This window comes from Microcaecilia unicolor, chromosome 3, assembly GCF_901765095.1.
Source record: "Microcaecilia unicolor chromosome 3, aMicUni1.1, whole genome shotgun sequence".
Taxonomy (NCBI): domain Eukaryota; kingdom Metazoa; phylum Chordata; class Amphibia; order Gymnophiona; family Siphonopidae; genus Microcaecilia; species Microcaecilia unicolor.
Window position 1 is genome coordinate 530,823,718 of NC_044033.1, and position 21,172 is coordinate 530,844,889.

At 45.1% G+C, this 21,172-nt stretch overlaps 1 protein-coding gene across 1 annotated transcript in view; it reads left to right on the forward strand.

The window, feature by feature from the left end:
* Window positions 1–21,172, forward strand: part of SLC16A10 (solute carrier family 16 member 10) — a 149,890-nt gene that overhangs the window by 101,072 nt on the left and 27,646 nt on the right. Inside the window, exons 3-4 of the mRNA XM_030199214.1 lie at window positions 12,785–13,223; window positions 20,186–20,329. Coding sequence (XP_030055074.1) covers window positions 12,785–13,223; window positions 20,186–20,329 — 583 coding nt within the window. The remainder of the gene's footprint in view (window positions 1–12,784; window positions 13,224–20,185; window positions 20,330–21,172) is intronic.

Here is a 21,172-nt window from a genome sequence, read left to right on the forward strand (position 1 = left end):
AAATCTCTTCTACGGCGTTCCGTCGCGCGAGCGAACGCACTGCGCATGTGCGCACACCTCTTCCCGCTCGCCGTGCGGACACGCCCCTCAGTTTTTCTTTTTCCGCGTCTGAGGAGACACGGAGTTTGTTAGTGCTTCGTGTTTTCTTCAGGTCCTCGGAGTAAAATCTCTTTTTTATTTTTTTATTTTACCCTTTTTGGGTGTTCTTTATTTTTTCATTTGATCCTTTCATGGCAGGCTCATTGTGGCTTATATATACAGGTACTTTTTTGTACCTGGGGCAAGGAAAAGTTAAGTAGTTGCCAGAGTCACAAGGGGCTGTGCCTGAAAGGAAAACAAAGCATATAAGCTTCTCTTTTCTTATAAAAATGCTGGCATATTGTTATCTGTGGGCTCTCTCTCGCCAGCAAACTAAACAAGCCCACATTTTTAGGATCCATTTATTAAAACTTTACAAATGGCTCTCCAGAGCTGTGAGAGCCTGCTCCAGCACACCACTGTCTTTAAGCCCCACAAGTGTGAAGGTGTATGTCACAGGAAAAACCAGGAACCTAAGCAGGTGCATCCCTGGTCAGCCACTGCATGGGCAACCTGGTGACACAATAACAGTGGTGTAACCTTTGAAGTGAGTCTCCACCCGCCTCGGCGCCTCCTGCTCTGCAGGTCATTCGGGCGCATCGGAGGATGTGTCTTGGGCCGGATCATCTCCCTGTGAAGCGCAAGTAGTGTCTCAAAGACGAGACGTATTCTACTCTGCCAGGGATGCCCAAAGGAGATCATTCTGGAGTCCGACAGAGACCGATGCACGCTGGGTATAGTTATGCATTGAATAGGTCTCCACCTGCCTCGGCGCCTCCTGCTTGGCAGGTCATTCGGGCGCATCGGCGGATGTGTCTTGGGCCGGATCATCTCCCTGTGAAGCGCAAGTAGTGTCTCAAAGAAACGAGACGTATTCTACTCTGCCAGGGATGCCCAAAGGAGATGCCCAGAGCTTTGCTCCCTCGGTTATGGAGGTATCCGGGCTTCAGACATCAGTCGGTGCCGAGAGCGTTGCTCCCTCTGTTATGGAGGTATCCTGGCATTGGACGTCGATGCACCGGTACATCGGTACCAGATATCATCGGTGCCGTGGATACCATCGGTGCCAGGTGTCATGGGTACCGTCGGTACCGAGGAGTATCGATACCAGGAACATTGGTACCATGGTCGGTGTCATGGGTCCCGTCGGTACCAGGTATCATCGGTACCATGGGTCCCGTCGGCACCGGGTATCATCGGTACCATGGGTGCCGTCGATGCCGAGTGTCATCGGTGCCATGGGTGCTGTCGGTACCGGGTATCATCGGTGCCATGAGTGCCGTCGGTACCGAGTATCATCGGTGCCATGGGTACTGTCGGTACCGAATATCATCGGTGCGTCGGTACCGAGGAGTATCGATACCAACTACATTGGTACCATGGTCGGTGTCATGGGTCCCGTCGGTACCGGGTATCATCGGTACCATGGGTCCCGTCGGCACCGGGTATCATCGGTACCATGGGTGCCGTCGATGCCGAGTGTCATCGGTGCCATGGGTGCTGTCGGTACCGGGAGTCATGGGCACCATCGGCACCAGGTATCATGGGCACCATCGACTATCGGTACCAGGTATCATCGCCCATCGGTACCGAGTATCATGACTGCCATCGGTACCATAGTATCAGGTATTGTCGGTACCGTGGATACATGGGTATCAGGTATCATGGATGCCGTCGGCACATGAGTACCATCGATACCAGATATGACCAGGTACCATCGGTGCCATGGGTGCCATTGGTACCAGGTGTCATGAGCACCGTCGGTGCCATGTGTACCATCGGTACCGTCGGTGCTGTTGGTGCCGGATATCATGGGTACCATTGGTACCACATGTCATGGCTACCATCGGTACCAGGTATCATGGGTACCATCGATACCAGATACCATGACTATCATCGGTACCAAGTACCATGGGTACCATTGGTACCGGGGTCCATCGGTACCATGTGTGTCATCGGTACCATCGGTGCCATGGTCTAGCAGTCTGGTTTCGATTCCCTTGTATTTCCAGACTTTGTCCTTGGCTTCGGGACCATGGGTACCATTGGATGCCATGGGTGCTACCGCCTCCTGCGGCATCTGGCTTTTCACCTGGTCTCCTTCACCGATGCTGCCTCTGGTATGGGTGTTCGCACCCTACTGGGGCAACTTCTCGACCCATAGTAGCCTCCATATCGGACGCGTTTGGATCTGAGCTGCTCTGTTTGAGTAGTTAGTTCAGTTCAATGATGGTCATCTGACATTACAGTGGAGATTGTGAATCCCAATGCCCAGATGCTAGAGGTCCTGGACTACTATCTTCACCTGAGTCTTCTGCACTCAGAACAGATAGGAGTTCTAAGAACTTATTTCGGCGCCCCCGGGGCCAGAGCATACATCCTTAGCCTCTTTTGGAGAATGGCGTACCAGGCTGGCATGATCGCATCCCAAATCAAGTCTTGTCAGATCTTTACGAGCATTCCCACCGGAGTAGGCTAAACCTTTTCACCAAGTGGTCAGGTAGCACACGGTGTGTCGCAGGTTCCTGTCCAAGGGCATTTTCGACACTTGTAATGTAACACCTAGATTTCTGCTCTAGGTACAGTGATGCGCAGACTCTCATGACTGTGTGCCTCTCTCCTGGAGGAGGAGACTCAGCAGAAAACTGTAGATATGCTGTGCATACACTTCCTCATCTTGGAAGTTCTTTAGAGAGAGGAGTAGTTTTCCTTGTGCCTTAAGGGGTCGTACCTATACTCCTACTTCTCGACAGCCGGTTCGGGCTATGCCTCAGCACGCTCGTTCTAGTCAGCGGCGTGCACCTAATCAGGCCCCTGCACCTATTCCCCAGGAAACAGAGGGGTTTTTGACTGGCTCCAATTCAGTATAGCCACTAAAAAAAAAAAAAATGTCCGTACCGGCCATTCTGCCTGTCGGGGGGGAAGTTTACATTTTCTCCACCAATGGTGACTTCTTTTATCCTCCAACCGGTGGGGTTTTTCAACTAGTCCGGTTAGGATACATTCTCAATCTGGAATCAAACCCTCCACATTGTTCATTGGAAGCTTAATCCTTTAGCTTCCATCAAAAGTGAGTACTTGCAGAGGAACTCTCTGCTTTTCTCAGTTCCAATGCAGTCGAGCCCGTTCCACCAGGGCAAGAAGGGTTGAGATTCTATTCCAGGTCTTTCTTTGTGGGTTGCGTCCCATCATAGACATAAGGGGCCTAAACAGATTTGGTTCAGGATGCTTTCCCTGGGCATCCTTCTTCCCATACTTCAGGAAAACGATTGGTTATGCTCTCTGGATTTACAGGATACTTATACTCTCTTTGCATCCAGAGTATGTTTTTTTCCTAGTGCCTGGCTGTTGTTGCAGCGTATCTTCATGGACTGAGAGTGCATGTGTTCCCTTAACACGATGATTGCCCGTCTCAACAGATTACAGCACAGTACATATTGAGACTTCTTGACACATGGCTTCCACAGTTCACGTAACTCCCATGGCACTTTTGCACATGACATCCGCTCAGTGCATCCTAGCTTCCCAGTGGTATCAAGTTTAGGGTATCTAGAGGATGTAACCCGACTGTCCGCCAGTCTTCGGTATTCCCCTCAGAGGTGGTTAATTCTCTCTATTTTGATTCTGAGGCACCTTACTCAGTCAAAAGCTGCTGACGAAGGTTGCATCCCTCCTGGCTATCCAACCAAATTATTTTAATTCAACAAACAATCGGGTTGTGATGTACTCGATAACAAAGGAGTACTGGATCTTGCCCTCTGAGTTAGGATGCCATGCAGATGTAGCGGTGGGCCCGCAATGCGGCATGTTTTCTCCAAGCCACTTATCTAATTGGCGTAAACAGCAGTCTGGCCGACAGGCTGAGCAGGATAATGCTACAGTTGAGCATGCCTATAGTTCGAAAGACCCCTCAGTGGATCTTTTTGCTACTTAGTCCAATCGCAAAGTCCCTCAGTTCTGTTCCAGGCTGCAGGTTCACGGCAGGCTACCATCGGATGCCTTTCTCCTTCTTTGGGAGACAGGTTTTCTGTATGCGTATCCTCCCATACATCTGGTGGAAAAGACTTTGCTGTTTCTCAAGCAAGATTGTGGAGCCATGATTCTGATTGCTCTTTTCTAGCTGCGTCAGATAGGATTCCCTCTTCTTCTGGAGTTGGAATGTTTTCCAGCTCTCATTACGCAGAACGAGGGGGCACTTCTACATCCCAACCTCCAATCTCTGGCTCACACGGTCTGGATGTTGAGAGTGGGGTTTCGTTGAGTTTTCCAGAGTGTCTCCCGACTCTTGCTTGCTTTCAGAAAAGATTTCACAAAGAGGTGATATTCTTTTTCATGGAAGAGGTTTGCCGTCTAGTGTGACAGCAAGGCCCTAGATCCTGCATCTTGTCTTATACAGACCTTGCTTGAGTTCTTTCTACACCTGTCTGAGTCTGGTCTCAAGACCAACTCTGTCAGTATTCATCTTCGTGCAATAAGAGCTTATCATCAACGTGTGAAAGGTCAGCCTTTAGCTGTCCACTTCACGAGAGGTTTATTTCTCCCCCAATATTGAGAAAATTCCTTGTATGTGTCTAAGGGAGATTATTTCTGTTGGGCTTAGCACCCACAATAATTTTGACAGTTGGCTCTTATGCTTCGGTCAGAGTTCCTATCACTCCTTATCCAGTATCTTGGGGTCCCAATGTCGTTTTCATCCAGCTGCTGCAAGCTCAATTCGGGCCACTGGGTTCCTGCCATCTGAAGTATTGGACCTGGAAGGTCGTTTTCCTTAGTGGCTGTTCCTTCAACTCGTAAGGTCGGTGAGCTTCGGTCTCTAGTAGCTCAAGCGCCTTACCTTACTTCTCATCTTAACAGAGTAGTTCTCCGCATGCAGACAAAGTTCTTACTGGCGCTGGTATCGGAGTACCATCTGCTCCAGTCAGTTGTCTTGCCAACATTCTTTCTCCCTCATCTTACAAGCCCTGGCGAAAGCAAGCTCCGCACTTTTTGCGTGGAGCAGACGAGCTCCCTCGGACGGTCCGACCAGTTGTTTATTTCTTTTAATGCCAGTTGCTGTCGGAAACCGCATAATTTCTTCTTGGCTAGCAGAGTGCATCTCCTTCATTTTTGTCCAAGCTGGACTGACTCTAGAAGGCCATGTCACGGCTCACAAAATTAGAGCCATGGCTGAGTCGGTGGCTCATCTAAGATCAGTCACTATTGAAGAGATCTGCAAAGCTGCGGCGTGGTCATCAGTCCACACATTCACATCTTACTACTGCCTTCAGCAATAGCCGACTCGTCAGTCGGTTTGGGCAGTCGGGGCTGCAGAACTTCTTTGGGGTTTAGAATCCAACTCCAACCCTCCTAAGCCCATTTTTGTTCTGTTCCAGGCTACACTCATTTAGATGTTTCTTCTTTTCAGGTCAATTTTATTCTGGCCTCGCCATTGCGAGACTCAATTGACCACTGTTTGTTGTGTTGTGTAAGCCTGGAAGCTAGGGATACCCCACTTGTGAGAATATCAGCCTGCTTGTCTTTGGAGAAAGAGTAGTTACTTACCTGTAACAGGTGTTCTCCGAAGACAGCAGGCTGCATATTCTCACAAACCCTCCCACCTTCCCCTTTTGGAGTTGTCTCCTCCATCTTTTGGATTTAACTGAGGGGCGTGTCTGCACGGCGAGCGAGAAGAGGTGTGCGCACATGCGCAGTGCGTTCGCTCGCGCGACGGAACGCCGTAGAAGAGATTTTTAGATTTTGCTTTAAAATCCTCCGGGGCCGACGTGGCGTCACCCACTTGTGAGAATATGCAGCCTGCTGTCTTCGGAGAACACCTGTTACAGGTAAGTAACTACTCTTTTATCGTGTAGTTCTTTGGTCTGTAATTCTTCACCGGTATGAAGATCTGGAGTACGTACTTCATGGAAAGTAACCGCCCATATTGAGAGCTACTACCCATGGGATACAGGATTCTTGGGGTTGAGACCAGCCATGCTGGAAGGCCATTGGCCCCTGGGATCAGTCACTCCTCTTCCATGCCATACTCATCAGTCCGGGATTTCTTTTAAACCATTAAAGTTCACAGTTTTAGTGGAAAAGGTAGCAATCAAGAAGAGTTCCTAGAGTTTAAGATATTAGAAGTCACTGTCCAATCACATTGTTTCCGCCATAGGCCAAGGGTCAAAATTTCAGCCAGAAACTGGTGAATTGTTGGGTATCCCTGAGGTGAGGGAATACCTTTTTCTCTCCAAATCTTGCTGAGTACCTTATGTGGTGACCTTGTTGTATAAAACCTATAGCATTTCACAGTGCATTTCATCTAGCAAAAAGGTGCCGGTACTCAAATGCCAGGCTACCCTTCAGGGGTGGAGTGATCATTGAGGGACCCACCCTACAATAGCCAGGACCCCTGCAACCAGTCATGGAATCTATGACAAGGCGGAATTTGTATGTAGAACCTTAGCTCTTTCATTAAAATACGAGAACCATGGGTCAAATTTAGTAGACAGTGGAAGAGGTGCCGGCACTCAGTACCCCCTCAAAAAAAGCCCTGGCATTTCATTCCATCACTTATATCCTGCTTAAGTCAACAAAGGAATCAAAGTAGGTTACAGAAAAGAGATTACATCAACTTAAGCAAAACCTAAATATTTATCAAATATTAAAAGCATTTCTGAACATTAAGTAGGAATGGTCCAAATAGAAACAGGTATAATATTTCAGATCTTACAGGATTGATAGTCAAACAAGCTATCATGAAGATGTTTAAAATGTACATCTTTAACTGAAGGGAAACCAAGTCTCAACAAAGAGCTAAAACAGGCCATTATCTTACTGGCAGGAAAAGTTAACAACTGAACATGAGAAACTAGGCAACAGCCTGTAAAGATTTTATAAACCAAACGCACTACTTTAAAATCCACCCGATCTCTCACCAGCAAGCAATGAAGTCAGTAGAGGAGATAACTGATCATACTCCTTATGTCTACATATCAATTTTGCTGCAGTGTTTTGCAATAACTGGGGTCTATTCAATCGCTTTTGATGTATATCAGCATACAGAACACTGCAGTAATCAATATGTGGAAGGATTATCATTTGAACTATCACACAAAACCGTTCTGAAAAAAAAAATGAACACACCGCCCTCAATTGATGCAACTTGAAATCTCATTAAGCTAACACTACTATAAACATAAGAACATTCCCCTTCTGGCTCAGATCGAGGGTCCATCCAGCTCATCATTTTGTTTCCAACAGTGGCCAGTCCTGGTCACAATTAAAGGGTAAAGGATATGATGTACCACCTGTCTGTGGTCATTTCTCTGACCCTAGTGGGCTCTCAGTATGCTTTGTAGCTGGTACAGTAGAGGTTTAAATGACTTGGTCAGGCTCACAAGGAGATGCAGTGGGAATTGAACCCAGTTCTCCATGTTCTGAGCCCATTGTGCTAACCATTAGACGACTACTCCACTCCACTATCTGGCAGAGTCCCAAAACGTAGCAAGGGTCTATGCTACTTCAGAGATAAGCAGTGACTTTTCTCATAAACTGTACTAACCGGGACTGTGGAGTTGGAGTTAGAAGCAGTTTTGGGTGGAGTCTGAGTTGGTAAAAATGTACTGACTCAGACTCCAGCATCATAATTTAAAAAAACATGATTACATATAGTAAATTTATCATTTTATACTTGTATATCTCTGTCCTGGATCTAAAGTTATATTTACCCCAATATAACGTGATGATTGGGATCCATAAAATATGATTGCATTAAATGCAGGGCCGCGTTTATAGTGGGGTCAATAGAACATGAAACCCTTCAGCTGCGTAGCTGGAGCTCACCTGAAGTTGTTTTTACACCTGCACCGAGAGCAGCATTCATCCATGTAGACAGAGCTCATCCAAAGTTGTTTTTACTCTGGGGGTAGCTAGACATTGGCTAGATTGTTTTTCATGCAGGCAGAGGGGGTAGGCCCCACGTTGGTGTAGCTAGACATTGCCGACAGAGGAGCTGTATTTGTTTAAAAAAAAAAAAAAAAAGCCCAAGACGATCGCATTATAAGCAGTGAGAAAATTCTCCATCACCTACTGCATGTTGGATACAGGCCCCAATTACTTCTTGAAAACACCCCCTGACCAACTTACCTCTCACCTCAACTTCATGTTCAAGAAGGATGATTCCCAATGAATCTTGCCAATTTCAAAGGATACCAAGAAAAACAATGACACCTCGAACTACAGACCAGTGGCTTCCATACCTCTATTCACCAAAATAAGAAGGCATAGCAGCCAACCAGCTAGTTAACTACATAAATTCTCTATACTACACAATGCCCAATCAGGCTTCAGGACTTGCTACAGTACAGAAATGGTTATGATTACATTACTAGCAAAATTTTAAAAAGGAAATCTCAAATTGGGAAAAATATCCTCCTACTACAGTTTATGTCCAGCGCATTCAACATGTTTGATCACTAAATCTTACAAAGAATACTCGATAAAATTGGAATCGAAGAAAAGGTGATTGAATGATTCAATGTATTCCTGACTACTAGGTTTTATCAAGTAAAGATGAATAAAACAACCTCTTCCCATTGGAAAGCAGACTGTGGTGTTCCCCACGGTTCACCGCTTTCCCCAATATTATTCAATCCATTGATGGCACCTGTAATAGGACAGGACCCCGGGAACCCCTCTTGAAGCCGGGGGAGCCAGAACTACCCTACCCAGAATCCAGCAGGGGAAGGGGTGGGACCCAAAACCCGGATCGGATTCCAGGAGCTGGCACCAGCAGCAGCAGTGAGGAGAATGGAGAGGCAGTAGTTACCAGGAGGGGGGGGCGTATGAACCAGGGGAATCAGTTTCCCTGGCTTAAGAATCAGTACATAATTCCTGCCACCTGTGAGAAGGAGAGGGCTGCGATCCTGGAGCCTTTGAAGAGAAGAGGGGTAGAGGAAAGGGAGGGGAGAAGGGACATGGAATGGGAAGTAAGTGAGACCGATCTATCTGCTGTTATACCCGGTGGGGAGGAACGCATGGAGGAGGAGGGGTCCAGATAAGACTTTGGTCTAGAGAGAAGAGCAGTGGGTGGGAGGCCACAGGGTTGTTTGGTGCTGTGCAGAGGGAGGAGCACTTCTCTGGCAGTGAACCTCAAAGATTGGAGTTTCCTGGTTGGGGAAAAGGCAGAATTGAGCTGGTACTGCTGAGAACTAAAGCTACTGAAATCACTGGAGGTAAAAGTGTTTATTTTGGAGGGAAGGAGGAGAAGCTTATCTGTTGCCTTCAGGGTACAAAGGACTCCTGAAGTACTGGGACTGTTTCTTTGGGGTTTTGAGACTGGGGGAGGGGGTGTACTTAAACTTGCTCATGTGCTGTGGATGTGGACTACAATAAAAGGGATTTTCCCCTTAACTGGCATTGGAGAGGTGTTTACTTTGCGGTGACTGAGAGTGGAATGCTAAGCCCGGGATGGTGGCCCGGCCCTACCAGAGAAGGAGGAAGTTTACACACCCCTCCCAGGGTCTTCACCAAATGTCTAGCAGTAGTTGAAGCCAGTGCCGTAGTGAGGGCGGCTGATACCCGGGGCGGGTCGCCGCTGCGCACCCCCCCCCCGGGTGCAGCACGGCGCCCCCCCCCCCCCTCGGCGTGCACTCTCCCCCCTCCAGAGCGCATTCTTACTTGATTTGGAAGCGAGGGGCGGGCGAGAGGGAGCAGGGAACCGGTGGAGCTGACACCCCCCCCAGCGGCGTGCACCCGGGGCGGACCGCCCCCCCTTCCTACGCCACTGGTTGAAGCATCGCTACACAGACTGGGAGTCCATGTGTTCTCAGGTCTTGACGATTGGCTCATGAAGAGCCCCTCTGAGGACTGTGCTTGGGAGACCATGCGGATGACTATTCGGGTGCTAGAGCTACTAGGGTTCGTTCTAAACTATCCCATCTACACCCTGTCCAGTGATTTGGAGTTCATAGGAGCCCTGCTCAACACACAGAGGGTTCGAGCATACTTCCTGGAGATGAGAGCGGACAATCTTGTTTCGCTGGCGTCCAAGGTTCGTGTCTCTCAGCAGGTCACAGCTCGGCAGATGTTGAGATTACTGGGCCACATGGCTTCCATAGTGTATGTTACACTCTTGCCACATCTTCACATGAGATCAGCTCAATGAGCCCTGGCTTCTTAGTGGTATTAAGCCACGGGGAGGCTAGAAGATGTCATCTGAGTGTCCCCAGAGTTTATACGCTCCCTTCAGTGATGGACAATTCAATCCAGTTTGACTCTGGGACTTCCATTCCAAATTCCTCAGCCGCAAAAAGTGCTGATGACGGATGCATTTCTCCTGGGATGGGGAGCTCATATAGCTTGGCTTCACATTCAAGGAGTTTGGTCCTCCCTGGAAAATAATCTTTAGATCAACCTCCTGGAGCTTCGGGCAATCTGGAATACTCTAAAGGCTTTCAGAGATCGGCTATCTCACCAAATTGTTCTCATCCAAACAATCAGGTTGCAATGTATTACACCAACAAGTTAGGGGGGGGGCGCACCAGGTCACTCCCTCTGTATTGGGAGGCTTTCTGGATGTGGTATTGGGCTCGCCAACATGGCATGTCCCTTCGAGCCACTTATCTGGCGGGCACAAACAATACCCTGGCCGACAGACTGAGCAGGATAATGCAACCGCACGAGTGGTCTCAGTATAAGCATAGCTCGCAAGATCTTCTGAGCGTGTGGCACCCCCTCAATAGATCTTTTCACTTCACAGATTAATCACAAGCTCCCTCGGTCCGTTGCAAGCTTCAGGCCCACGACAGATTAGCATCAGATGCCTTCCTCCTCAGTTGGGGGACAGGCTTTCTGTATGCGTATCCTCTGATTCCTCTTGTGGGAAAGACTTTGTTGAAACTCAAGCAAAACCACGGAACCATGATTCTGTTTGCGCTGTACTGGCCGCAGCAGATATGGTTCCCTCTTTCTCTGGAATTATCCTCCGAAGAACCGTGGAGATTGGAATGTTTTCCGACCCTCATCACACAGAGCGAGGGGTTGCTTCTATATCCAAACCTCCAGTCTCTAGCTCTCACAGCTTGGATGATGAGAGCATAGAATTTGCTTCTTTGGGCCTTTCAGAGGGTGTCTCCTGAGTCTTGCTGGCTTCCAGGAAAGATTCCACTAAGAGGTGTTACTCTTTTAAGTGGAGGAGGTTTGCCGTCTGGTATGAAAGCAAGGCCCTAGATCCCCTTACTTACCCTACACAGACCCTGCTTAAATACCTTCTGCACTTGTCTGAGTCTAGTCTTAAGACCAACTCCGTAAGGGTTCATCTTAGTGCAGTTAGTACTTATCAGCGTTTAGAAGGTAAGCCCATCTCTGGACAGCCTCTGGTTGTTTGCTTCATGAGAGGTTTGCTTTTGTCAAAACCCCCTGTCGAACCTCCACCAGTGTCATGGGATCTCAACTTCGTTCTCACTCAGCTGATGAAAGCTCCTTTTGAGCCACTGAATTCCTGCCATCTGAAGTACTTGGCCTTGGAAGGTCATTTTCTTGGTGGCTGTTACTTCAGCTTGTAGTTTGTGAGCTTCAGGCCTTTTTCTTTTCTATTTTCCTTCACATGTCTGTCTTTGTTGTTCTGTACCTTGACTTCTGTACCTGCTCCTTTCTCCTTCCTTAAACCTGTCTTCAACCAACCATTTTTTTCTCCTCAATGTTTTTCTTTTCCATAATCCCTCTGTGAATCTCTTTTCTTGTTCTGTAACGAACTTTCTTTAGCCTTTTTACCACAACCATTTCTGTCTCACCAGCACCTGCCACTAGTGGCGTTCCTGGCCTGGATGGCACCCGGGGCGGAGCGCCGATGTGCCCCCCACCGGGTGCAGCGCACCCCCCCTGCTAGATGACACCTTCTCCCCCTCTGGCGAAATGACACCCCCCCCCCCGGTGCACGCCGCTGGGGGGGGGGTGCCGCGGCGCGCGCCTGCTCCTCCGCGTTCGCTAAACCTGTTCCGGGGTAGAGGGGGCTGCAGCGAACGAACGAAGTTTAGCAAACGTGAAGGAGCAGGCGCACGCCGCGGCACCCCCCAGCGGCGTGCACCCGGGGCGGACCGCCCCCCCCCCCCCTTGGTACGCCACTGCCTGTCACTACTACTTCTCCTTCTACCCCTTCCACAGCAGCTATATTTTCACGTTTACAACCTTGACAGTGCTTGCCATATGAACCACATTGATCCCTCATACACTTCTGGCCCCATTCCCACCTGGCTTATGGTCCCATGGCCATGTTGACACCAAGAAATTTGCCTTATTTTCTTTTTCATATTTCTATATTGAGAAAATTGTTCCTTGATAAGAACATGGGTGAGTGAGTAAACGAAATGGGGTGTCTGTTGGGTGAACTTATAGGGTTAGCCATACAAAGTGAGCTAGAGTTCTAGAGGAGAAACAAAACTAACTTGTAAAAGGAACGATATCATGTAGGTGGTTAAGAGTGTTCAGGTGACAGGTGGGAGATATCTTTAGCAGAATGAGAGGTGATGCTTGAAGGAAGGGCAGTTCATCAAAGCTAGAACAACATAGGTCATCAAACTTATGAGGCTGATAGCTTGGAAATCTATTTAGTTAAAGTAATATAGGCAAGGGCAGCTGGCAAACTGGATAAGTCCTTACCTGCTAACATCTACTGCATTAAAATGATATGATTGAACATTAGCCTTTTGTTTTTGTTTTTCTTCTGTAGCTGCATTGAGCCACTCTATTTTTCCTATGGGATCGTGTATGCTTGTGGCTGCTCCTTTGCCTATCAGCCATCGTTAGTCATTCTTGGCCATTACTTCAAGAAACGTCTAGGACTGGTGAATGGCATTGTCACAGCTGGCAGCAGCCTCTTTACCGTCTCCCTGCCCTTCCTGCTCAAGACACTGATCAAAAGTGTGGGCCTCCTTAACACCCTGCGTGTCCTCTGCATTTTCATCTTCATCCTCTTCCTGGCTGGTTTCACTTACAGGCCCCTGATTCCGTCTCGCTCAGATATAGTGGTCCACAGTAATGGCAAGTTCCAGTTTCCTGCACTCCACCAAATGTTCAACTTTTCCATCTTCAGGATTAAGAGTTACTGCATTTGGGCTTTTGGGATCCCCGCCGCACTCTTCGGATACTTTGTGCCTTATGTGCACTTGGTAAGTTCATCCACATCCTTTACTTGACACTTTCTTTTGACTACAGGAGGAGACAGCTTTAGACACTTGAAAGTTTAACAGCTAAGCTTTTTTTTTTTTTTTAATTAATGCTGTTTGTAACTCTCAAAAAAAAAAAAACCTCAGATATTCAGCACCATTATCCAGATTGTAGTTGGAGCTGAATATTTAGAGAGTGGCGATATTCAAAGTATGCAGATAACTAACTGCATAAAGTTAGGATAGCAATTTGTATGGCTTACATTTATTTGGTCCATATAACTGCTGGCTCCACCCCAGCAGTATTGGGACATTGCCAATGCAGTCAGGAATGATTTTTAGTGGCACTGCTGAAGAACACCAGTTAGCCTTGGTCAGTGGTACTGCTATCTGGATAAGTGCTTCTCAGTATTGACCCAATAATGTTCGGGGCCTGATATAGACAATTATATAAACAAAATAATATTCTGTGCTGCCATTAAAGAGCTGGTATAGGGCTCTGCTGACAGGCAGCTGCCTACAGCCGGAGCCTGATATGTGCCCCAGGTCAGTTAATCCTTTGTAAGCTAAAAGTAGAATTTTCACCTCTGGGGTTACTTCTGGAAAACTGAACTTTTTAAAAGCTTTTATTTAATTGTTCTTTTGTTTCATTGTCAACTACTTAAACTGGGCAGCATCTAATGTCCAAGGGTGCCCAGTGGATCTCGGAGCCGATTGGACAAAGGTACAGTTACAATGTATCCTTGCCTGTATTCATTCTTCTTGGGGATTCTGGGTAATGATGGTGGGTGGCAATACCTGCTGGAAGAACGTTTCAGAACTGCTTATCAACATGGCTACGTAGATGTTGTTTTTGTTTTTTATTTTTTTTCCCCAAGGCTATAATTTGATGTCTAGTACCAAGCAAACAAAGAGCCATGCACTGGGTAGTTTTTCCTAAGTTAGAATCTGCTCTGCCATCAGTGTTAAAAATTAAAATAATTAGCTTGCTGATACTGCACATATGAGACATGAACTGTTTAAAATGCCAGCCCTCCCCAGGTTGTACCTTAAAAGAAGCAGGAGCGATGCTTACTCGTTCCTGCCTCCACCACCGCTATCATGGAAAATGGTGGTGCTCCAGGGATGTGCCATGCAGGGTCAGTTTGCCATATTATGATATCATTTGTACTGACATATTTCTGTTTTATTCTACAGAGCTGTTAAATGTGTATATTTTGTATACTAAGCACACAAGTATTGCCATACTGGGAAAGACCAAAGGTCCATCAAGCCCAGCATCCTGTTTCTAACAGTGGCCAATCCAGGTCACAAATACCTGGCAAGATTCGAAAAAAGTACAAAACATTCTATACTGCTACTCCCAGAAATAGTGGATTTTCCCTAAGTCCGTTTAATAATGGTCTATGGACATTTTCTTTAGGAAGCCTTCCAAACTTTTTTAAAACTCTGCTAAGCTAACAGCCTTTACCACATTCTCTGGTAACGAATTCCAGAGTTTAATTACACATTGAGTGAAGAAATATTTTATCCGATTCGTTTTAAATTTACTACATTGTAGCTTCATCGCATGCCCCCTAGTCCTAGTATTTTTGGAAAGCATAAAAACACGCTTCACATCTACTTGTTCCACTCCACTCATTATTTTATAGACTTCTATCATATCTCCTCTTAGCTGCCTTTTCTCCAAGCCCAGCATCCTGTTTCCAACAGTGGCCAATCCAGGTCACAAATACCTGGCAATACCTATGTCATGTTAGTCCTGTCACTAGGTTTCAATTTGTCATTTCCACTTTTACCTCATTGACTGTATTTATGCTTAATTGGTTATTTTACTATTGTTATGCTATTAAAAAATTGTAAATTTTATGTTTACGCAGAAATGTTAAAGGAAATTAGGGATGCAAACAAACTGGGCAACACAATAATAATGGGTGATATCAATTACCGTGATATTGACTGGGTAAATGTAACATTGGGGCACGCTAGGGAGGAAAAATTCCTTGATGAAATCAAGGACAGCTTTATGGAGCAGCTGGTACAGGAGCTCACGAAAGAAGGAAAAATTCTAGACCTAGTCCTTAGTGGAGCGCATGATCTGGCGTGGTAATGATGCTGGAGCCGCTTGATAACAGTGATCATAATATGATCGGATTTGATATTAGGTTTGAAGTAAGTATACATAGGAAATCAAATATGTTAGCGTTTAACTTTAAAAAAGGAGACTGATAAAATGAGAAGAACGGTGAAAAAAAAACTTAGAGGAGTGACTGCGAGGGTCAAAACTTTACATCAGGCATAGATGCTGTTAAAAAACACCATCCTGGAAGCCCAGGCCAAATATATTCCGCGCATTAAAAAAGGAGGACGGAATACCAAACGACAGCCAGTGTGGTTAAAAAGTGAGGTGAAGGAAGCTATTAGAGCTAAAAGAAAATCCTTCAGAAAATGGAAGAAGGAACCGACTGAAAATAATAAGAATCAGCATAAGGAATGTCAAGTCTATTGAACAGATGTAGGATGAGAATATTAATATTACTTATTATTTGCCTGTGTTTCTGTTGCAAGGTTATCCTTGTTAATTGTATATTAAAAATACAAATAAAGAATTAAAAAAAAAAAAAAAGAATGTCAGGTCAATGCAAAGTGCTGATAAAGAAGGCTAAGAGGGACTTCGAAAAAAAGATTGCGTTGGAGGCAAAAACACATAGTAAATTTTTTTTTAGGTATATTAAAAGTAGGAAACCTGCAAAAGAATTGGTTGGACCGCTAGATGACTGAGGAGGGGCAATCAGGGAAGACAAGGCCGTAGCGGAGAGATGAAATGAGTTCTTTGCTTCGGTCTTCACCGAGGAAGATTTGGGTGAGATACTGGTGCCAGAAATGGTATTCGAAGCTGATGAGTCAGAGAAACTTAATGAATTCTCTGTAAACCTGGAGGATGTAATGGGGCAGTTCTACAAACTGAAGAGTAGCAAATCTCCTGGACCGGGTGGTATTCATCCCAGAGTACTGATAGAACTGAAAAATGAGCTTGCGGAGCTATTGTTAGTAATATGTAATTTATCCTTAAAATAGAGCGAGGTACCAGAAATTGGAGGGTGGCCAATGTAACGCCGATTTTTAAAAAATTATTATTTTATTTTATTTTTATTGAATTTAACATTTTTATTACAAGTTAAACACTTACGAAAGAAAACACAGCTTAAGATAAAAAAAGAAGAAATAATATTTGTAACCACTTGTAACCTCCTCTCCTCCTTCCTGTACACATTAATTGATTTGATTTGCTTACTTTATTTTATGTCTATTAGATTGTAAGCTCTTTGAGCAGGGACTGTCTTTCTTCTATGTTTGTGCAGCGCTGCGTACGCCTTGTAGCGCTTTAGAAATGAGTAGTAGTAGTAGTAAAAGAAAATCAGCTTCCTTAGACCACTAATGTTGAGGGGACGCAGCAGGATTAAAAGGAGTCACTTAGGTATAATCTAAACAATTCAACAAAAGACTTACATGTGATTACCCTCCCCAATATTATCAATCTTTAACCCAACAAAATTACAACTTTTTCAAATCCAAAAATGCCCTTAACTGTTCAGGTGAATAAAATACGTACTTTACAGCCAAATATCTTATCAAGCATTTACACGGATAGGCTAGGAAGAAAGTGCCCCCCCAAGTCCAAAACCTCCTTTTTCATAATCAAGACATTTTTTCTCCTTTCTCGAGTCGTGTAATGCCGATTTTTAAAAAAGGTTCCAGAGGAGATCTGGGAAATTATAGACCGTTGAGTCTGACGTTGGTGCCGGGCAAAATGGTAGAGATTATTATTAAGAACAAAATTACAGAGCATATTAAAAAGCATGGATTAATGAGAGAAAGTCAACATGGATTTAGTGAAGGGAAATCTTGCCTCACCAATCTACTACATTTCTTTGAAGGGGTGAACAAACAAGTGGATAAAGGTGAACCGGTTGATATTGTGTATCTGGATTTTCAGAAGGCGTTTGACAAAGTACCTCATGAAAGACTCCAGAGGAAATTGGACAGTCATGGGATAGGAGGTAGTGTTCTATTGTGGATTAAAAACTGGTTAAAAGATTGAAAACAGACAGTAGGGTTAAATGGTCAGTATTCTCAATGGAGAAGGGTAGTTAGTGGGGTTCCCCAGGGGTCTATGCTGGGGCCGCTGCTTTTTAACATATTTATAAATGACCTAGAGATGGGAGTAACTAGTGAGGTAATTAAATTTGCTGATGACACAAAGTTATTCAAAGTCAGTAGATTGCGGGAGGATTGTGAAAAATTACAAGAGGACCTTACGAGACTGGGAGACTGGGCATCTAAATGGCAGTTGACATTTAATGTGAGCAAGTGCAAAGTGATGCATGTGGGAGAGAGGAACCCGAATTATAGCTACGTCATGCAAGGTTCCACGTTAGGAGTCATGGACCAAGAAAGGGATCTAGGTGTCATCGTTGATACGTTGAAACCTTCTGCTCAATGTGCTGCTGCGGCTAAGAAAGCAAATAGAATGTTAGGTATTATTAGGAAAGGAATGGAAAACAAAAATGAGGATGTTATAATGCCTTTGTATCGCTCCATGGTGCGACCGCACCTCGAATATTGTGTTCAATTCTTGTTGCCGCATCTCAAAAAAGATATAGTGGAATTAGAAAAGGTGCAGAGAAGGGCGACGAAAATGATAAAGGGGATGGGACGACTTTCCTATGAGGAAAGGCTGAAACGGCTAGGGCTTTGCAGCTTGGAGAAAAGGCGGCTGAGGGGAGATATGATAGAGGTCTATAAAATAATGAGTGGAGTTGAACGGGTAGATGTGAAGCGTCTGTTTACACTTTCCAAAAATACTAGGACTAGGGGGCATGCGATGAAGCTACAATTTAATAAATTTAAAACGAATCAGAGAAAATTTTTCTTAACTCAATATGTAATTAAACTCTGGAATTCATTGCCAGAGAATGTGGTAAAGGCAGTTTTTATTACATTTGTATCCCGCGCTTTCCCACTCATGGCAGGCTCAATGCGGCTTACATGGGGCAGTTAGCTTAGCAGAGTTTTAAAAAGGTTTGGACGGCTTCCTAAAGGAAAAGTCCACAGACCATTATTAAATGGACTTGGGGAAAATCCACTATTTCTGGGATAAGCAGTATAAAATGTTTTGTACTTTTTTGGGATCTTGCCAGGTTTTTGTGACCTGGATTGGCCACTGTTGGAAAAAGGATGCTGGGCTTGATGGACCTTTGGTCTTTTCCAGTGTGCAATGCTTTACACCACATTGAATGAATATCTTCATCAAGGCAATTAATACATATATATACACTCACACTGGAACTCCGTTATAATGTGCCCCACAGGACTGGTATTAGACATTCAGGGACCCAGGGCAGAAACTGGGGAGGGGGCCCCAGCCTATGCCTTTTTCAGCTTGAGGCAGGTTTGGGGGCCCCTTGCAGTGTGAGGGCCCAGGACAATTGCCCTTTTTTCCACCCCCTAATGCCGGCTCTGCCCACAATAAAGCAAATCCGCTTATAACACAATCATGTTTTGGCTCCCCCCCCCTTTTTCTTTTTAACTTACATTTCCTTTCCAACCAATGTCTAGCTACTCCAGGTTGGAGCCGACACCCTTCCCTGCTTGAAAACCGTTCCTGCCAATGTTTAGCTCACTGGTGGACTCTTGTGTGTGCCGTTCTGAAAACAACCACAGTGGATTCTTTTGCAACATGACTTTAGTTGATTTTCCATTGACTCCAATATAACGCGACCCCGCAGTAAACACGTTGATATCTTATGGATCCCAAACATCACGTTATAATGGGGTTCCACTGTACATATATATACTTGAGAATAGTTCCCTTATTTGGTAGTTGGGTAGAGACTATGAAATAAGGGGAGAATTCCTTTATATGACAGACTGACCCTGCCCAGTGCATCCCAGGATACATTACTTGCTCCTGCCGGCTTTTAAGGTACGAACTGAGGAGAAATTATTTTTCTAAGGGGGTTTTAATATGGACATGTTTGGATTGGCCAAAAATGTATATATATATTTCTGCTTTACAATGGGAAATATACAACTGTTAAAAAAATATAAAAAAATAAAAAAATTTAAATAAATAATTTTCCCCCCTGCTCTGAGGCGCACACAGGTTTCATAAATGTTCTCGTTTTGACCAGGGCTTCAAATGAATGATTGAGGGGGACTGTACATAGCTGCCAGTTTTCTTTTTGGGCTTTGAAAATGTGAAAAATCACCTCTTGGGGCTTCACGTTTTAATTGTCTCCACTTATACATATAATTTTCTGAAATGGGTCTCCTATACTTACCAGCACATATGTAGGAAATTGGTACTTCAACATATAATTGTCTGTATAGAAAATGTCATGTGATTCTGCAGTGTTTTGCTGCTCCTGCTGGATGTGCAGATACAGGTGGATTTGTTTGTTTATTTTTTGTTATTTTGCTCAGGCCTTTCTAGAGGTAGTTCATGACCAGTTACATTCAGGTACAATAATTATTTCCCTGTCCCTACAGGACTCAGAATTTAAGGGGTCCTTTTACTAAGGAGCGCTAGCAGATTTAGCACATGCTAATGACGCACACTAAATGATAAAGGAATATAATGGGCTTCTTATTTAGTGCACTGTAAATCCATTACTGTAGCTTAGTAAAAAGACCCTGAAGTTTGTACCTAAGGCAAATGAAGAGTTAGGTGGCTTGACCAAGGTGACAAGGAGTGTTGGTGGGATTTGAACCCGATTGCTTTGGTTCACAGCCTGCTGCTGTAACCACTAGGCAGCTACTCCACTCCCTATGTGTATCTTATTAAAGATTCTACATTACTGCCTTAGCATTCTATGCAACATTTGGTGACATATATACAAATTGTCATGAAAATAAAGTTTCTGAAGGCGATTGTCTTGTGGCCCTGTGCTTTGTTTCCACAGTTGAGCCACGTCAAGGAGAAAATTGATCCTGAAGTGGATGAGGAATTGCTTCTGCTTTGTATAGGTGTTACATCTGGCATCGGACGTCTACTATTTGGCAGAATTGCTGATTATATCCCAGGTGCAAAGAAAGTTTATTTGCAGGTATGGTCCTGTACTGGGGTCTGAGGAGCATGGGTAAATTACTTCCACTGCCAAAATGCTTATCCAAACATTCCTTTCCCCTCTCCACATCCCAACTGTCTGTATTCAGCATCTCATATGGCTAAAAACAGTGCACCCACCCTCCTTACATAGACTAACATGCATCCTAATACTACTATTAATCCTTTCTATAACACTACTAGATATACACTACACTGTACACATACATGTAAGAGATGGTCACTGCTCAACGGAGCTTACAATCTATTAAAAACAGACAACAGGACACTCTTCGGTCATCAGAATTCTTGGAAGGGGACGCTTTGGGCCAAATCTCGATCTCGTGGTTCCATAAGGAAATCAGTGGCTGGTCACTGGCTATGTCGTTGCAGGGAATTGCAGACAGCTGGAGACAGGACATGGGAGAACTGGTTTGTGCCCAGCTTCTCTCTGCAGCTCTTCGAGGAACCCCTCAATTAGTACGTAGCGCAGAGTTGCAGGAGTATCATTTTCAGACTGTACATAGTCTATTTCTTTCAGCGACAGGCATATCATGCAGGGGCAGTGGATACCTGTAAGAAATGTGTGATGACAGATACCTCCTTTTTTTTTCATGGGATGTGGCAGTGCTGACAGATCAAACTCTGGATATTTTGGCGTCCAGAGTTTATGGGGAGCTGACACCTTGGGTGAGAAGTTGTTTTTGGGGAAGTCCTGTGTCCTTGGCAAGAAATGTATTCTCAACTATTGGATCTTTCACCTTCCTTCTAGTACTGGAGGAATAAGCTCCACGAGCTTATGATCTGGGAATTGCAAGGAGCTCACTTATCACCTAAGAGGCAA